A 16659-nucleotide genomic window follows, 5' to 3' on the forward strand; every position below is an offset into this window, starting at 1 on the left:
ATACAATAAACTCCTGTCATAAATTTATGATAGGAATTTGCACCGTTCAATTTTAAAATTAAGATTAAATTCAGATCGTAAATTGAATGGATGATTATGATAGTCTAAATTTAATCTTCTATTTTAAAATTAAACGGTCTAAGATTTCTTACCTAAATTTATGATAGAAATCTATTACGATAAACATCACTGTTTAATGTATTGGGGGCACTAATGACTTTTTTTTTTTTTACGAGTAGATTAAATAGGGAGAAGGGCGTGAAAATATCACTCCCACTTGACCTCGTTTGGACTAAAACCGACGTTACTGCAGAAGAGCGGCGTCTTTCGCACAGGAAGTCATCGCTGAGGCGACTAATGGAGCGGGCGATGCTGCACAAGAAGGCATTCCGTTTACCTCAGAGAAGCTCATCGTCGAGGAATCTGGGATTGCAGGCAGAGGAAGAGCTGACTGGAGTTGATCGGAGGAGGGCAGCAACAGGGGAGGTGATGGAAGTGGCGGCAGGGACGAAGGAAGAGGAGCGGTGGTCCAGGATGCTGCCGGAGATTCTGGGTGAGATCGTGAGGAGGGTGGAGTCGAGCGACGGGGGTTGGCCGCTGCGGAAGAGCGTGGTGTCTTGTGCTGGCGTCTGCCGGAGATGGCGCGAGGTCACCACCGGCGTTGTGGGGCCACCCGGGGAGACCGGAAAGATCACGTTCCCGAATTCCTTAAAGCAGGTCGGCTTTTGATTTCAACATGTTTTATTTTTCTTCTACAAATTTCAGATTTTTTATTTCTTTTCCCTATAAAATTAGGGTGAATCTGCCTGAAATATAGGAAATTTTGGGAAACATGTTAGTCATCTTTCTGCCAATTATCTTTTCATTTCAGACAAATTTGATCATAAAATTTTGAGCTTTGTATATTCCAGACCACATTCCTATTCGTATGAATACTTTTTATCCAGCATCATTTTACTGATGATGAGATGATTTGGATCTCAATATATTTGTCTCTTAAATTTTTAAATATTTTATATGGACTATTGATAACAGCCAGGGCCGAGCGGTCTTCCAATTCAGTGCTATATTAAAAGGAATAAAAATAACTCTACGTTGTACCTCTACCTCAGCTTGAGCCAGAGTAAGTCAATTTCTGAGTTAGTTCTAACGCGGATTGTTATAATGCCAGTTTGAATAACTGATGTTTGTTAGTGCATTCTGTGCTGACTCGTAGTTTGTTGCTATTCTGACTTCTATCCACTCTATTGTTGTTTAGGCTGATAAGTCTTGAGGCTTGACTTTGACATTAAACCACTGTTTGTTGAAAATTTTACACACTTTCTTCCCGTTCACCTATAATTATCATTTTTGCAATTCTATGAGACTTGAAAACACTAGCTAGTAGATTGTTGGAACATTGTCCATAGTTTTTAAATTTATAATAGCTGAATTTGTTTTAACACCAAGTTGTTAATGACATTTAGCTTGGTCCTGTTCATTCTAGGAACGTTATCTAATACCAATTCCAGGTTATTTTATTTATTTCCTGAATCAAAATTTGGACATCCTTTTCTTCTGCCACCTTAGCGGCCTCACACGGTCGGCCCCACGACCATTTGTGAGGAGAAAAAAAAAATTGGACATCCTTGTTCTATATTTGCAAGCTCCTGGTATATCATTGGCATTGAGATAATCAGTTGAGGATATTATGTTAACCATATGTGCAAGTTTATTAGTGATCTATGAGATTTGCCAAACCTTGTCACTATTTGAGGGACCACCATGTGTTCATCAATCTGTCATTTTGTTAGGATGGATATGGAGACATTTAGCAAAGCTGATTTGACTAAGGCCCAAGTTGAACATTGGCATTGAGTTGATCAAATAGAGGATAATATGTTAAACATGTTATGTGTAAGCTCAGTAGTGATCTATGAGATTTCCCAAACCTTGTCACCATCTGAAGGACCACCATATATTATCATTTTGGCATTTTGTTCCATATCCTTGATCCACTAATTATCTTTTTGTTGACGAAGTCCAACTCATATAATTCACTCTCAAATTTTAAAAACTGTGCTTCATGATTCACAAGTGATAACCTGTTTTTCTTTACCCAGGTAAATCATTGAGATGATCAAAGAGGATAATATGTAAAACATGTTATGTCACACACACACACACACAGAGAGCTAAGACCCAGGTAAATCATTGACACTGAGATGATCAAAGAGGATAATATGTAAAACATGTTATGTGTAAGCTCAGTAGTGATATATGAGATTTGCAAACCTTGTCACCTTCTGAGGGACCGCTATGTATTATCATTCTGGCAGTTTGTTCCATTTCCTTGATCCATTAATGCCCTGCTGGCTGCCTAAGTCAAACTTATATGATCTGCTCTGAAATTTTAAGAGCTGTGGTTCGTGATTTCACAAGTGATAACCTGTTTTTCTTATTCAATTGTTTGCAACTCAAAAATCTATTCTTTGCAGTGATAATAGCTGGTAGAGAGAAGGTGTAAGGAGTAGGAGGAAACTAAAAGAAACTTTAGTAAATGTAATAAGAATTGATTTAGTTGATTTGTCTATTGCTATGATATAACCTTACATAGAATTTAGTGGAGGAATCAAAAAAATCCATGTAGCTAATCCCAAATAGTTAGGAAAATTATGAGTTGATGATGGTAGCCAACCTTGAGTAATGGAGCAAGAAAAAAGAAGTATTAATACAAACTAACTTACATGTTTTTGAGGTAGATTTACTATATAACTTGTATGAGTTATTTCATATTTGCAGAGGAAAAAATTCACAAGGTTTTCTTTAATGTGTTTTGTGGTTCCATTTAGCATATGTATTATGTTACGTTTTCTGTTTCTATTATCTGTTTTCAGTTTTTGCTGAAGAAAAAACTGCAAGGTTCGACACACGCATATATGTTTGTGTGTGTGTATACATTGATGCGCATGCACACACATATAAACATGCATACTTGTGTGTGTATTAATAGCTTTGTAGACTTGTAATTCCTTTGTATACATTGACTTTGTCTTCTTTTGATTTTAAATAACTTAATGGTTTAAAAGCAGTTATGTTGAAGAATTTGAAACATAAGAATGCATTGAAGAGTACAGTTCATTCTTTCATAGGAACGTTGAATGAATGGAAAATGAACTAATATTTCAATTGGTCTCCATTGTTATCAGGAGTTCTTGCTTGTGTGATTTTTTGTAGTTTCAATTGCTGTATTTTTTATGCCAGTTACAAATGCCTCTGAAAATTTTGGTAGTCTTGGTGATGTAATCTCTTATTCTTTACAGCATTTATGGACAAGGGGAAGTTTCTATTGGCTGCTCAAAGGTTTAGGCGTGGTGCTCATATAGAGTATATCATCTCTCTTGATGCTGACGATTTGTCCCAAGGAAGTAATGCATATGTTGGTAAATTGAGGTGTGTAACTGGTTAACTGTTTTCCTTGCGTGCTCTAAAATATTGAGTTCCACAAAATCAACACAATATATCAAAATTTTAGATCGGTGCATCATTAACTGTTAAGATGTTAACTCCTTTCTCTGATGTTAAATTAAAAATATCATTGTTCACACACGATCGGATTATATTTAATAGTTTTTTTGTGAAATCATTAGTTTTTAAAATGTTCTCTATGTGCTCGTTAACAAAACTGATTATTTTGTTTGAGTTTGTTTTTCATGCGAAGCTGCAAATTCATAAAGTTATCACAGTTGACCTCTTCTTCTAACGTTCTTGCATGCGCATGAAAATATGAAGATAGTTTAAAGCCAGTTTTAGATTGACACACTAGAAAATCCTTCTGATGCTTAAACCTGAAGCTTAATCACTGTCCTACAAATTACTAGATTCCACCATTTTGTAAACATTTTCTGAAGATTCACCTTTTGAGATTTAACATATTGTTCAATGGTCTGCAGGTCCGATTTCCTTGGGACCAAGTTTAAGATCTACGACAGTAGAGCACCATCCAATGGTGCCAAGGTGTCAACCCACCCAGCAAGCCGCCGTTTTGCCAGCAAGCAAGTCAGCCCACAGGTCCCTGCAACTAACTTTGAGATCGGTCAGGTACATTACAAATTCAATCTTCTAAAAACAAAAGGACCCAGAAGAATGCTGTTCACACTGCAGCGCAATACCATGGTCGATGATGCCGAATCAGATTCAGTGGTTCTGAAAAACAAGGCACCGAGGTGGCATGAGCACCTGCAGTGTTGGTGCCTGAACTTCCACGGCCGCGTCACCATTGCCTCGGTAAAGAATTTCCAACTGGTGGCAGCGTCAGGTACCCATGGAACTCTGGCCGTCGATGACAATGAGCCAGTGCTACTTCAGTTCGGGAAAGTAGGGGATGACATGTTCACTATGGACTACAGGGAGCCTCTGTCAGCCTTCCAGGCATTCGCTGTTTGTCTCACCAGCTTCGGCACAAAGTTTGCTTGTGAATAAGGAGTCTCTCGTTTTCTTGTGTGTGTGCATGCTACTCCTACTAGTGAAATCTGATATCCATTCGAGTTCAGCCTCACTTGAATCAAATGTACTGGACTGAGATTGAGTTGCCCGATATATTCAAACGAGCAAAAGCCCATTAAACAACTTCCCCTTCGCATCGTGTGGCAAGTTGAAGGACAAAGTTACAGAAGGAGCACAGCTTTTTTTGGTAAAATTCAAAGAAAACAGGAGCATGCAGCTTCCTCTGTGTTTCGGTGGTGGCGTGGCGTACGTCGGGATGGGGAATTTTACTGTGGAGTGGAGTGGGAAGAAGTTTTGCGCAGAGATCGATGAGAATCGACCTGCGAATGCGATGTGGTGGTGGCCTACAGGAAGGTGCCTTAGTTTGCGGCGGGTCTTCAGCCATGGCATGAGAGATGCAGTTCTAAGCATTTGTGTACAAACAAGCAGCAGCAGCAGCAGCAGCGACGTCAGCACGTGAGAGAAGACAAGAAGACAGTCTGAGGCACACTTGTTTAGAAACTACCAGATCTGCAAGGGCTCTGTCGCAGCAGGAAAATAAATAAATAAATGTTTGTGGAATTTACAAGTTATAATCATCCGTTTAGGCTTGTATCATATTCATTCGATCAATAACTTACTATTTTTCCAAGGACTTGCGTTCTCAGTCAATTTCAACTTGGCCTTTCTTTTTAGTCAATTTCCATTAGTTTACCAATGTGCATGCGTATGCAAATACGTACAGATGTGTGTATATTATGCGAATGGTTTATCTAAACTAAAAAAAAAAAAGACGAATCACTTCTATAGCAGAATCTTGTTTCATCAAATGTAAAAATCCTCTTCCATATGTCATCGACAATTAATTATTTAGGTGCCAACTGTTCAGTTAATTACTCTAATAATACTAGCTCGAAGCAAAAAATATTGCTGCCTACCTTCTTAAATTCCATAACTTGCCCACTTCTTCTTATTAATTAACTATCTGAGCTGCATGATGATGACAAGGAGTGTCGATCAAAATTCTTCCCTTCTACAGTACTTGACAATGAGTGTTGACCAGTCGAGTTTTGTTATAATAGTTTTATGGACAAGGAGTGTTGACCGTTCCATTATTGCTATAATAGTTTGATTGACAAGGAGTGTTGACCAATAGTCGATTATTGCTGTAATAGTTTTATTGACATTGTGAAAATTATGTAGCCAATTGGGGATACGTTGAGTCGAATTGAGGCCGAATAGAGGTTTACGTAACTCGCCCGAGTTGTTTGTCACTGTAGTTCAATTTGAAAAGATCAAAAGAATTTATATGGTTGGATGTTTATAAGGAAAGAGCAAATAATTCATTATTACGTACAGTTACCAATCTGCAAGAATATATAACAGAATAGTCAAGAGACATTGATGCGAGGTAAATAAGGGGTTCAAATGGCGGACCCTTGACTGGGTCAATATAGAAGTTACACTTAGAACAAAGTCACTCATGTGACTTACTTTAGGACTCGGTCAACATTAGATATCTAAGACTGACTGGTCAACCTAGATATCTAGGTATCAACCGATTTAAGTTCTTGACTTTTCAATATGCGGACCTCTTGAGTTCATAGACCTCGAGTTTTCGAGTACTTGACTTCCTCAGACCTCCCGAGTAGTCGACCTCTCGAGTTTTCGACATCCCAACTTGTCGAACGATTTCCTGAGTTGTCGACTCGCCGATCGACTTCTCGAGTCGGTTCGACTTGCCAACCTCCCAATTTCTAATCATGCGAAGACACTCAATGGTTATCATAACTCGAAAGGACATGACATTTACTAGGATACCCTTTAATAAGATGTATCCATTGATATTCTATGTAAGAGGTACCTCCCTTAAAACTTTTCTTCCTGTATAAAGTGTGGAAGAGAGGCTCTAAGGGGATGGATTACTATCTTTCTATTATTTTGTATCATTTTACTTTACTATACTTTTTTTTTTTTATCAATTTCTCTGTTTTATATTATTTTTGGAGTTTATTGATAACTTAGACATCAAGGGACCTCGACGGAGTAAGTCCTATGATATATGTTACTTTTTCCAATAATCGACCACATCTTATCCGAAGTTGATTTTAAAAAACTAATTTGACTCGATGAAAGTTAACATAAGTAAGTTCTATAGAAATTGATCCGCCCCTCATTCTCGGAACAGAACAGACATAATGAATTTAACGAAATTAGAGGCATATATGATATAATATAATATATAATTTGTTGAAGAGTAAACGAGTTGTTGAATTAATGGAAAAGTTTTAAATCTATCTGGACCTCATTATTTTTTAATTCATGTTTAATATCTCTTATTGTCATAACGATATTTCTTAATCCACATTTTCTCTTCATGTTAATTTGATTTAGCTCCAGATTCAACTCTCTTTCAACTTTTAGCGTGCTTTAAAATATTTTGACCAGTCAAAAGGAATATTAGGTAGAATTAGTGGAAGCAAAAAATTAATTAATTAATTTTATTCTTCAGGAATTGTTTATTAAACTATAACCTAATTAATATTTTTCTCCTACGATTTCTATATATTCCATTTTTACAACTTAACTGACCCATCTTTAATTATATTAATTAATTAAAAATTTATTAAATTAACCTGTGGCTCTATTTCCCAGTATAAATAAATAATATATTAACGTTACGTTGGGGATGAAGATGCCACCCAATCCTGTAATTGATTCCTCGATCGCCACGGTTGACCTCTGCTTCTCCCAATGCCTTCGCCCTGCCACAATACTTCAGCAAACGAGAAGGGTGGCAGAAAGCAAATATTTGGAGAACTGGGGAAAACGATAAAACACAACAACAACAAATATGCAATGGAATTAATTATAATTAATGAGGAGGAGGTTTAATTAAGGACAAACCTTCCCTTAATTCTTTTGTCTTCCCAACCATTCCTTGTTTTCTTTTTAATTTATCGATCGGCATCTTCTCCCAAGTATATATATTGTCTCTTGTCTGTTTAATTAATCATATCTCCCTCCTAACTCCACAATAAACTAAATATTGCCACTCGATCATTAAACTAATTAATCTTCTCCTAATTTTATCGGCTTAATTCCATCAATATTCTTCATAGTGAAAGGCCAAAAAATAATACTATAGCAAGTAGCACATGCATATGTACACGTACGTATACATTATATATACATCTCATATTATTAATTAGTCATATTAATCAGTAACTTCAACAATTAATAACTTATATGATATACCTCCATTAATTCCATACATGAGCTAGCTGATCAAGTCAGCATCAGATAGCACGGGTGCATGGATCACTTTCTATCTCCAACGCAAGAACCTCATGAGCCTGATCAAAATAAAGTCAATTTGTTCCCACCTTAATTAATTGGCCTCAATTAACTTCCTCCATTTTTTTTTTTTAAAAATCTTCAATATTCATGATCCAATTTTATATCCCGAGCCCTAATTGTTCCAAACCTACCACATGATTATTTGTTGGGGTGGGTCTTGCATGGAATGAGAATGTGAGGGGTTTAACTAGCTCGAAAAACTTGATTCGTCGAGTAGAATTGTACTTTTTGTTTCTGTTTTACATTCACAATGATATGTTATATAGCAGTAAGGTTAATTATTTAACCCTAATTTATTGAGATACATTAGCTATAAATCCTCGTGGAATGTCAAAGCCAGTTGGTGATGCATCGACATAAAATTAACTAGAGATTTGCAAGCAGAAGGGGATCGAGAATAAATTTTCTCCCACGTATGTCCTTTAGCTCTTTGATTAGTTTAAGGCGTGAGGACAAACCGAGGTCAACTAAATGAGCAGGCAAATCACGGATGCATGCATGCATGCATGCCTCTGCATGGCCCATGCACGCACTTTAAATATTTCATTTAATTTCATTTGAATATATGGCGTATAATATATATATATATATATATATATATATATAAGTTGTATCCCACCCTGAACCACAAGCTATAAGCTGTACCCCTGTCACCAAATTTAAAGAAAGGAGCCAAAAAGGCTCACATGGAATTTTTCCAGCCTGATCTGATGTGCGAGGGCATGAGCTACCTGATACTGTCATGCTGTTGAAATCCTAATTAAGACGCCAATTACGTGGCCCGTGACCTTAGCTTCTTCTCCTCTTTTTCTACCTTTAAGTAGGTGGAAGAAGAACCCTCTCTTCTCCTCTCCTCTCCTCTTTTAATTCATGGCCCCTATTCCTGAAAATATTAATTAATTAATTAATTACTAACAAAAAAATGATAAGCATGTGTATTTTTATTTATATATATGACTAGAAAGCTCAAATTAAGTACTGCAATGTAAATATGTATATGATTCTGCAGCTAACTATGCACGTACGCATGCATGTGATCATAACTGGTGCAACTCTGTATTTTCAGGCCAAAAAAGCATGGAGCTAGGGTTCAAGATGCTTAAAGAAAGTTTATTTTAATGCAGTGCAAAAGCGAATTTTGTGGATCATGCTGCATGAAACCGATAGAGTTAATTCTGCAATGCACGAGTAAAAAAACTAATTAATTAACCATTTGGGATCGAGGAAAATAGTGTGGTGGATCTACCTAGATTTTTTTTTTGTCTTAAACAAGTGAGAGAACTGTATGAAATAAAAAACTTCCACGATTACCTACTGCGTACTACAATTTCCACAACTTGATTGAAGCTTAATTATCAGGATTTAAGTCGAACACTAACAATATTATATATACATCACTTTCTATCAGTCATGTGAATCATACATTAATTCCTAGCAGCCAGTGTATTGTTACCAATTAAGACATCAAAAATAATATTTCACTAAATTGTTCTACATATATGAATTGAATGGTTTGTAAATGTATATAAATTACAACATGCCTTACTACATCTGATGCAGCTTGTGACAAAATTAATGGCACATACCACTATGCCAACACATATGTAAAGTATTATGCCAAGTTCAAAATTTGTACACACATATAGAGAAAGAGCACATCGGTTGTAATTTAATTTAATTTGTTATCGCTTGTTGTCTCGGTACTGATGCGCTTGAAATTTTTGGAGTTTTTCAGGGTGTAGGTTAATTTCAAATTGTATCCATCTATCCAATCGAGAATTCTCAATCAATTGATCTCCCTCATGTAGGAACCACTGTGTCAAGATAAAGTCCCTTATGATTTACCTCTCTATAGATAACCGTGGAGCCGGTTGTATAAGACGTCCAGAGCTAATGTATAATCTTTTGCCCCATGAGAATTCTCATGCAATTATCCATAATAGAAATATAGAATCAATACATATGTTTCCTATAACCTTGTCAATTTATATGCTCTAAAATCACATTGAAGTAAAGAGCTACTACTTCATAATCCACCAGTTGAATTAGGGAAAAGGGGCCTTCATTGAATTATATTCTATGTGAAGGACCGTTATACAGCCACACGAACAAGCTTTAGTTCAATCCTAACTAGATTGAACAAAAGCCTTCACATGATTTCTGCTTGAAAACTTCTTTCATTTTAGATTTTTTTTCTCTTTAAATCAACAATGTCATGTTCTTGTCAATGATAAGATTAAATCAAACTATGTATATACTAGATAGGGGAGGGAGGCTACTCATGGATTTTGTCCTTAATTAAAATTTTTTCCCTTAAATCAATAATTAATCCTAGTTTAATCATATTCTTGCTTGAGTCTCTAGTCATAAGTGAAAATTTTTACCATAGTCCAAAGTCCTAAAATTTAAACACATCAATCAAACATTTATTATAAAGAAAGGAACACAAGCTACAAAAAATGATTTGACTCTCAAACTAATCTTGGTTCCTGGTTTTTCTAAAACAAAAATTTGTAAATCTCTAGCTATTTGATTAATCTAAAAGATTGGATGAGCAATTAACCTTAGCTTGGATGTGTCCAGGTAGCTAACCACATATTGGTTAACTAGCAAGTTATATAAATTGACAAGCTGACATCTCTTCTCTCTTCCAGTAGTCCATAGAGATCAGGAGTCATGGTTTATATTCTTCCCCATTTCTTTTTTGTCCCTACACAATAGAGAAAAGAATTGTAGTAGAAACCAGTCAATGTAGGGAATACTCTTTCCCATGTCGCCTTGCACACTGTCCCATTATTCTGTGAATTTCCCCACAGCACCTCTTCTTCTTTCTTTCATACAAATAACATTATCCCTTCCTCTTCTCTTTCCTTCCTCCTTCCTCCTTCCTCCTTTCTTCTTTTTCCATCCATCCTCAATTAGGTCAAATGATCACCATACCCTAATTTGAGAAAGATCTCTCCGAGAGTTAGTTAATTAGGGTTGATTCAGATATGGCGAGAGGAGGGGGTGATAAAGAGTGGAAGCTCGATCAAGATCACACTGAGGAGATTCCGCTATCTACTCAAAATAGAAAGAGGAAACTATTCCATGAGCTTGATCTCAGCCAGGATGTGCGCCATCAAGCTGCAAAAGAAGAAGGAAAAAAAGAAGAGGAGGAGGGTGATGAAGATAGAGGTAGCACCACGGAATCGGTTGGAGAAAGGAGTTGCAGCAGCAATAATAAGATTGATAATGAGGACGACGAGGAAGATGAAGAGGGCGAGAATAGTATGAAGCAGGTAGAGAGCTGTAACAAGAATGGAGAGGGTAGCAGTGAGAGAGTGCCTTCGGTGAGGCAGTACAACAGATCTAAAACACCGAGGTTGCGGTGGACTCCGGACCTCCATCTCTCCTTTGTTCATGCAGTTGAGAGACTTGGTGGCCAAGACAGTAAGTTGTACAATTAATTCTTCGTTCTTGGATTTCTTATATTATACGTAGATATATTATTGATGATTTTAATTAATTTTGCTGATCAATATACACCTTTAATTTTGGGCTGCAGGAGCCACTCCAAAGTTAGTCCTTCAGATGATGAATGTGAGAGGGCTGAGCATAGCTCATGTAAAGAGTCATTTGCAGGTACCAATTTATTACTCAGCTTCCTCCCTCTTTAACTTGTTTTCCTTTTTTCATCCACGCTTTGATGGAGTTTCGATTGGATTCTTTTGCTCGAATCAGATGTACAGAAGCAAGAAACTAGATGATTCCGGGAAAGAGAAAATAATCTCTTCAGGTCAATCAAATTCCTAACTAATTAATCTTTGCTCTAACTAAATATGTAGCTCTAGTTTTCACTCCTCGTTGAGAATTGCAGCTTCATCTCCAATGGATTTGCACTTGAGAAGAGGTGATCCTAGGTTTCATGAGATGCTATGCCACAAAGCAGCAGCAGCAGCATGCCAGCCCTTCAGACTAATGGAAAATGGAGGGGGCGGCGACGGCTACTTCGCCAGCAGGAGCATCCATGAGTATTCTAATTCAAGCCATCTTAATTACAGCTATAATCTCCAACCCTCGCTGAATTACAAGCACTCACTGGATCTAAGCACCAGAAAATTAGGGTAAGAGACAATTAGGAACAATGAAATGAATGATATTCCTCTCTCGAAACCTAATTAATCTGTCTCATTAACTGATCGAGCAGGCTTCAAGGATGGGCATTTAACCAGCAAACACCAGCAAGAGGCGGCCTATTCTTGAAGGAGCATGGCATTAACGAAAAGTTTGGATCTTTATATGACAAATTCTTCAGCAAAGAACCCAAAGCATTCTTCGCTACTTCGTCACATGGATTCAACTCGAGAACCGAGGTTGATTCGTCGGTTCTGGTCGACAGAACAACGGAGAGGAATCTGAACAAGATTAATGGAAGATTCAATTGGATCGGTAGTAGCGCGCGACCATTAGCGTCCACTTCTAGTTCCAGGTTAGAATGCAAAAGCAGCAGCCATGACGATAGCAGCATCAAGTATCAATTCGATGATCCATTTAGACTCGAGGTAATTGATCGATCGATCATATTCCACTAAGAAAAAGAACATTGAGTCTATTGATCTCGAGACATGCGTGTGTGATCTTCTTGGTGCAGTTACATAAGCAAGAATTTGCAAGAAGAGAGCAAGATGCGAAGAAGAAGAGAACCGCGGAGTGGAGTCATCACGACTTGCAACTGAGTTTGAGGCCGAGCGTGGGGGATCATATCGACGAAATACGACAAGACAACAAGTGCGAAGAAGCTGACAACAAGAATAGTGTGCTCTCACTTTCGCTTTCACTTTCGCTTTCTCCCTCAACTTCCATGTTCCAAGAAGATCAACACCGAGATCGTAACAAACTCGAAATGATGCAGAGCAGCGGCAAGAAGGCCACTTCGGGGCCGAGTACTTTAGATCTGACCATGTCGATTAGGGCGTTGGAGTGAGATCTTTCAAGTACTTGCATGTCTCAAAAGGTCTTTAGGTAATTATCCATTAAGAGTACGTAGTGACAATTAAGTTCGATCGATCGATGCATCAAGGGATCAAAGAATAAAGATCTAGCTAGTTTCCACTAGTGGTTTGATTTGGTCGTTATATAGGAGGAAGCATGGATTAATCCTATCCTATAATGTACTGCTATATATAATCTCAAATCAAATTAGTTTGAGCACTGTTCGAGTGTAAATCGCTTATCCCTTCAATTAAGTTCTTAGATTTTGCTAATGATGAAGGTGAATAGATTTAGGGTGGGTCGGTTTACTTACGCGGACAGAAATGGGAGAGAAGGGTGAGAATTTGTTTGCCCTGGTAAAGCAAAAACGAAGATGAAAATGATGGTTTACCTTCGTCGTCTTCCTTGCTCACATTGTTAATGCATCGCTTTTCTTGTTTTAATTTACAGATTAGCTCCAACACTCTTGCAACTCATCATGAATGAAATTTTACTAAGAAACTGCAGCTAGTGCACCTCCAAATAAACCTATATGCTATGATCAATCTTGTGTTGTACAGATTAGCCATTTGTTCATACTTTTTCTGTGCGGCTTCTGGGAAACTAAAATCATTTTTTTCAGGCATTACTCTTGACTTTTTATTTATCAGAAAATGAGAATTTTAGGAGAACTTATAGGCTTAGCATGAACTGTGATGCGCCACCTTTTGATCCAATTACATTGGATGTCGAGTAAAAAAAAAGACATATTAGCACTTAAATTTGTGACTTTATCAATCTCTTGCCCTTGATAAAAACATTAATTTATAATATCATTTGAAGAAATCAATCATAAGACCTGTTTTTAATCATCGACATATATATATATACTTGAATATTTGTTACAGTGAATATTTAAACAACTATTTATATATAAAAATGTATTTAAGTATCTACACACACATATATATAGATAAATGCATGTGAGTTCAATTAGCCGCTATTGCACTTGTACCCTAACTACTAGATTAGACGATTAACTAGCTCAAATTAATGTTAATTAATCATGTTAATCACACATATTATATTATTTACAATATCAATTCAAACAACTATGGTTCCCTTGGTCCCATCCATATCATATTTGCGTAAAATTGTAACACACGTATGCATATACATTCATGAACCAATAAAATCACCATAGTAAAAAAAATTCCTTTCAATTTTCTTTGGTTTTCCATGAGAACTTAACAATGCCCATTACTAATCCAAAAGAATTTATGATCTAAATGCATCGGCAGATTCAGGAAATAATGCTTGCAATTCACAAGCTTAACTAGTTCATGAAACCAAAAGAATTTTGATTTGAGTTCTACAGCCTCTCTGAGTTCAAACCTATTGGGCCAACTAAAAGGCCCATATAACCACCCCCACGGTACCAATTTCTCGCACTCTCAACGGTCAACAATTATTCTTGTAGATTGGATTGATTGATTGTGATGGATTCCATAAAAACCCATTCCTGTCAGAAATTGGATTCCATACAAAGAAAAAAAAAACAATCCTTCCAGAAATCGGATTCCTTCAGATTTTCTATAAGTGTCCTCGTCATGACACAATCTTTCACCAATTCAATTCCAGTTGGAGTTGGAGTTCTTGATTTCTTAGGCTATTACGTCTTCCGATTTTAACAGAGCAACTGCATAGCAATCTGAAAAATTCCACAAACGTGCGATCGAAATCATGAGAGTTCCTAAGGTGTTCGTGGGCGGCTGCGTCGACCTCTCCGACCGCCCCACCGTGGGCATTCTCGCCTTCGAGGTCGCCGCCGCCATGGCGCGCCTCGTCTCCCTCCACCGTACCCTCGCTGACGACCATTTCCTCCCCCTCTGCGACAACATGCGCTCCCTGGGCGTCGCCAATTTTTTCTCCACGGACCAATCCTTCCTCCTCCGCCTCGCCCTCGCCGAGCTAGTCGCCGACCTCGACACGGTCGCCGCCACCGTCGCGCGCTTCTCCCTCAAGTGCCGCGACCCTTTGTTACGTGGCTTCGATCGCTTCTACGGTAGCGTCAAGGCCGCTGCACTCCGCCACGGTCGCGTAGCAGATTTAGACCGCCTCGGGCTCGGCTCGATGGTGAAGAGTGCCGCGAAGTCGATCAAGAAGATGGAGAAGTACGTGGTTTCGACCTCCCTGCTTCACGAGGAACTCCTCAAGCTCGAGGAGTCGGAGAAGGCGCAGGACTCTGCGCAGTTTCTAAAACAGAGGAAACATGGCACCGCGCTGGAGGCTCAGCGCTTCAATGTCAGGGGGCTCAAGGAGAGATCTTTATGGAGCTGGACCTTCGACGAGGTCGTCCAACCCATGGCTGGCGCCGTCTTCGCCGCCTTGGCTAGGATCTACGACGTCTTCGGCCCCCAAATCCTCTGTTGGCCCCTTCTGCCGCCGGCAAGAAACCATGACCGCATCCAGCTGCTCCCCGGCACCGGCCTCAATTTTTTTAACACGCTGTCATCAAGGATGTTCGACAGGCCATCGTCGGCGGCAAAGGACGTCCCCATAACCATCGAAAAGCTCCCTTCTCTGGAAGCCTGGCCGAACACCGTCGGTGGCTCAGGATTGTCCTTCCACTACGCGGAATTGATCGTGATTGCGGTGTCTTTATTTGCACGCTGGGAGTTAGACAACGCCGTGGATGCGGGACTGACGGCGATGAGACAGATAGAGACTGCGGTCGGACTCAATGACGTGTTGTGCAATAAGATGACGCCGTCGATGCGGTGCACGGTGAGGGCGAAGCTGAAGGAGATCCGGCGGCGAAAAAAGAATGGCAGGGCGGAGATGTCGTCGATGGAAACGGACTGGTGGAGGAATGAATTAGAACGGATCTTGGGTTGGCTGGGGCCGGTGGCGCGCAACACGCGCCGGTGGGAGGAGGAGCACAGCGAGGAGCGATTCTTGGTTGGCCCAAGGGTGCTGCTGTCGCAGACGCTTCACTTTGCGGATCGGAATTTAACGGCGACCGCCATCGTCCACGTCTTCGTCGGGCTCAACTGCCTTCTGTTAGTCCCATATGAGCAGACACAGTAAGATATGTACGTAGCTCAGCTCGTAGTGCAATGCTGCCCCGTTATAACACATAAAAAAATAATAAAAAAATCTGTGGGACCCAGCAAATTATAAGTAGTTCCACGTACGCTGTTTTAACACACGCAAAGGTCCCCCAAAATTTTCTAATGATTTGTTGCAGACGCCTCTCATAATTACCTTTTCTTTTCTGTAACTTTAGGTTGTAAGTTTTCGCATGTATCTCTACTATCCTTCACATTAATGCAACTATATCATTTCTTTTTATCAAATATTGTTTCCAGAATTCCATTAATGATATATATGACTTTCGAATTAAGAAAAAAAATGATCGTATGACTTTGCTTAGTTTGTGATGAAATGATGTCGATGGAACAAAATGAGTGTGGTTCTTATTGAGACATATCTCTACAACTGCCTCGATTTGCCATCGGGAAGCGTCTTTGTTTTATCTAATTTCGCAGCATTTATTTATTTTTGCAAATAAATAAGAATTTGATTATGGTAAACTGTTGGGACACCCACTTAGTTAGATTGATTTAACCATTTCTTTAATCCCTTTATTCTTGTATTTTACATTTCTGTGTATGTAACGTACATGGGTACACACAGCACGATCGGAATTGTGAGAAGTCAAATAAGACCATCAAAAGTCAAATTGAGTAGTAGGTCAAGAATGGGAGTGTGGTCGAATGGAGCTCAAGGCCGAGTCCAGATGAAATGAGACACATTCAAATTGGGTTCAATTCAAATCCCGTTTAGGATCCAGACCTTGACTAAGCCTTTCCTAACTCC

At 38.7% G+C, this 16659-nt stretch overlaps 3 protein-coding genes across 3 annotated transcripts; all 3 read left to right on the forward strand.

The window, feature by feature from the left end:
- The first annotated feature begins 305 nt into the window (after nucleotides 1-305).
- Nucleotides 306-5088, forward strand: LOC141848493 (tubby-like F-box protein 1). The gene is made up of 4 exons (XM_074736525.1): nucleotides 306-717; nucleotides 1036-1123; nucleotides 3303-3432; nucleotides 3933-5088. Exons 1-4 carry the CDS (start codon nucleotides 358-360, stop codon nucleotides 4459-4461), a joined length of 1107 nt encoding a protein of 368 aa, XP_074592626.1. The 5' UTR covers nucleotides 306-357; the 3' UTR covers nucleotides 4462-5088.
- A 5729-nt stretch (nucleotides 5089-10817) lies between these two features.
- On the forward strand, nucleotides 10818-12916 carry LOC141811988 (uncharacterized). The gene is made up of 6 exons (XM_074700074.1): nucleotides 10818-11256; nucleotides 11372-11448; nucleotides 11548-11602; nucleotides 11684-11930; nucleotides 12014-12368; nucleotides 12458-12916. The coding sequence occupies exons 1-6, from the start codon at nucleotides 10818-10820 to the stop codon at nucleotides 12788-12790; spliced, it is 1506 nt and encodes a 501-aa protein (XP_074556175.1). The 3' UTR covers nucleotides 12791-12916.
- Nucleotides 12917-14559: 1643 nt separating this feature from the next.
- Nucleotides 14560-15867, forward strand: LOC141811530 (protein PSK SIMULATOR 1-like). Its single transcript, XM_074699557.1, has one exon. The coding sequence runs from the start codon at nucleotides 14611-14613 to the stop codon at nucleotides 15865-15867; it is 1257 nt and encodes a 418-aa protein (XP_074555658.1). The 5' UTR covers nucleotides 14560-14610.
- Nucleotides 15868-16659: the final 792 nt, after the last annotated feature.

The sequence above is a fragment of the Curcuma longa genome, chromosome 17, assembly GCF_044706935.1.
Source record: "Curcuma longa cultivar G26 ecotype Majalengka, Jawa Barat chromosome 17, ITB_CL_G26_1.1, whole genome shotgun sequence".
Classification (NCBI taxonomy): Eukaryota; Viridiplantae; Streptophyta; class Magnoliopsida; order Zingiberales; family Zingiberaceae; genus Curcuma; species Curcuma longa.

What these genes read in the sequence shown, in the direction of transcription:
- LOC141811988 (XM_074700074.1), top strand. Translation starts at nt 10,818, where the DNA reads ATGGCGAGAGGAGGGGGTGATAAAGAGTGGAAGCTCGATCAAGATCAC. An exon ending in GAGACTTGGTGGCCAAGACA is followed by an intron (nt 11,257 to 11,371) that starts GTAAGTTGTACA and finishes TTTGGGCTGCAG; the next exon opens with GAGCCACTCCAAAGTTAGTC. An exon ending in AGAGAAAATAATCTCTTCAG is followed by an intron (nt 11,603 to 11,683) that starts GTCAATCAAATT and finishes TGAGAATTGCAG; the next exon opens with CTTCATCTCCAATGGATTTG.
- LOC141848493 (XM_074736525.1), top strand. Translation starts at nt 358, where the DNA reads ATGGAGCGGGCGATGCTGCACAAGAAGGCATTCCGTTTACCTCAGAGA. An exon ending in CTACCTCAGCTTGAGCCAGA is followed by an intron (nt 1,124 to 3,302) that starts GTAAGTCAATTT and finishes TATTCTTTACAG; the next exon opens with CATTTATGGACAAGGGGAAG. An exon ending in GCATATGTTGGTAAATTGAG is followed by an intron (nt 3,433 to 3,932) that starts GTGTGTAACTGG and finishes AATGGTCTGCAG; the next exon opens with GTCCGATTTCCTTGGGACCA.
- LOC141811530 (XM_074699557.1), top strand. Translation starts at nt 14,611, where the DNA reads ATGGCGCGCCTCGTCTCCCTCCACCGTACCCTCGCTGACGACCATTTC.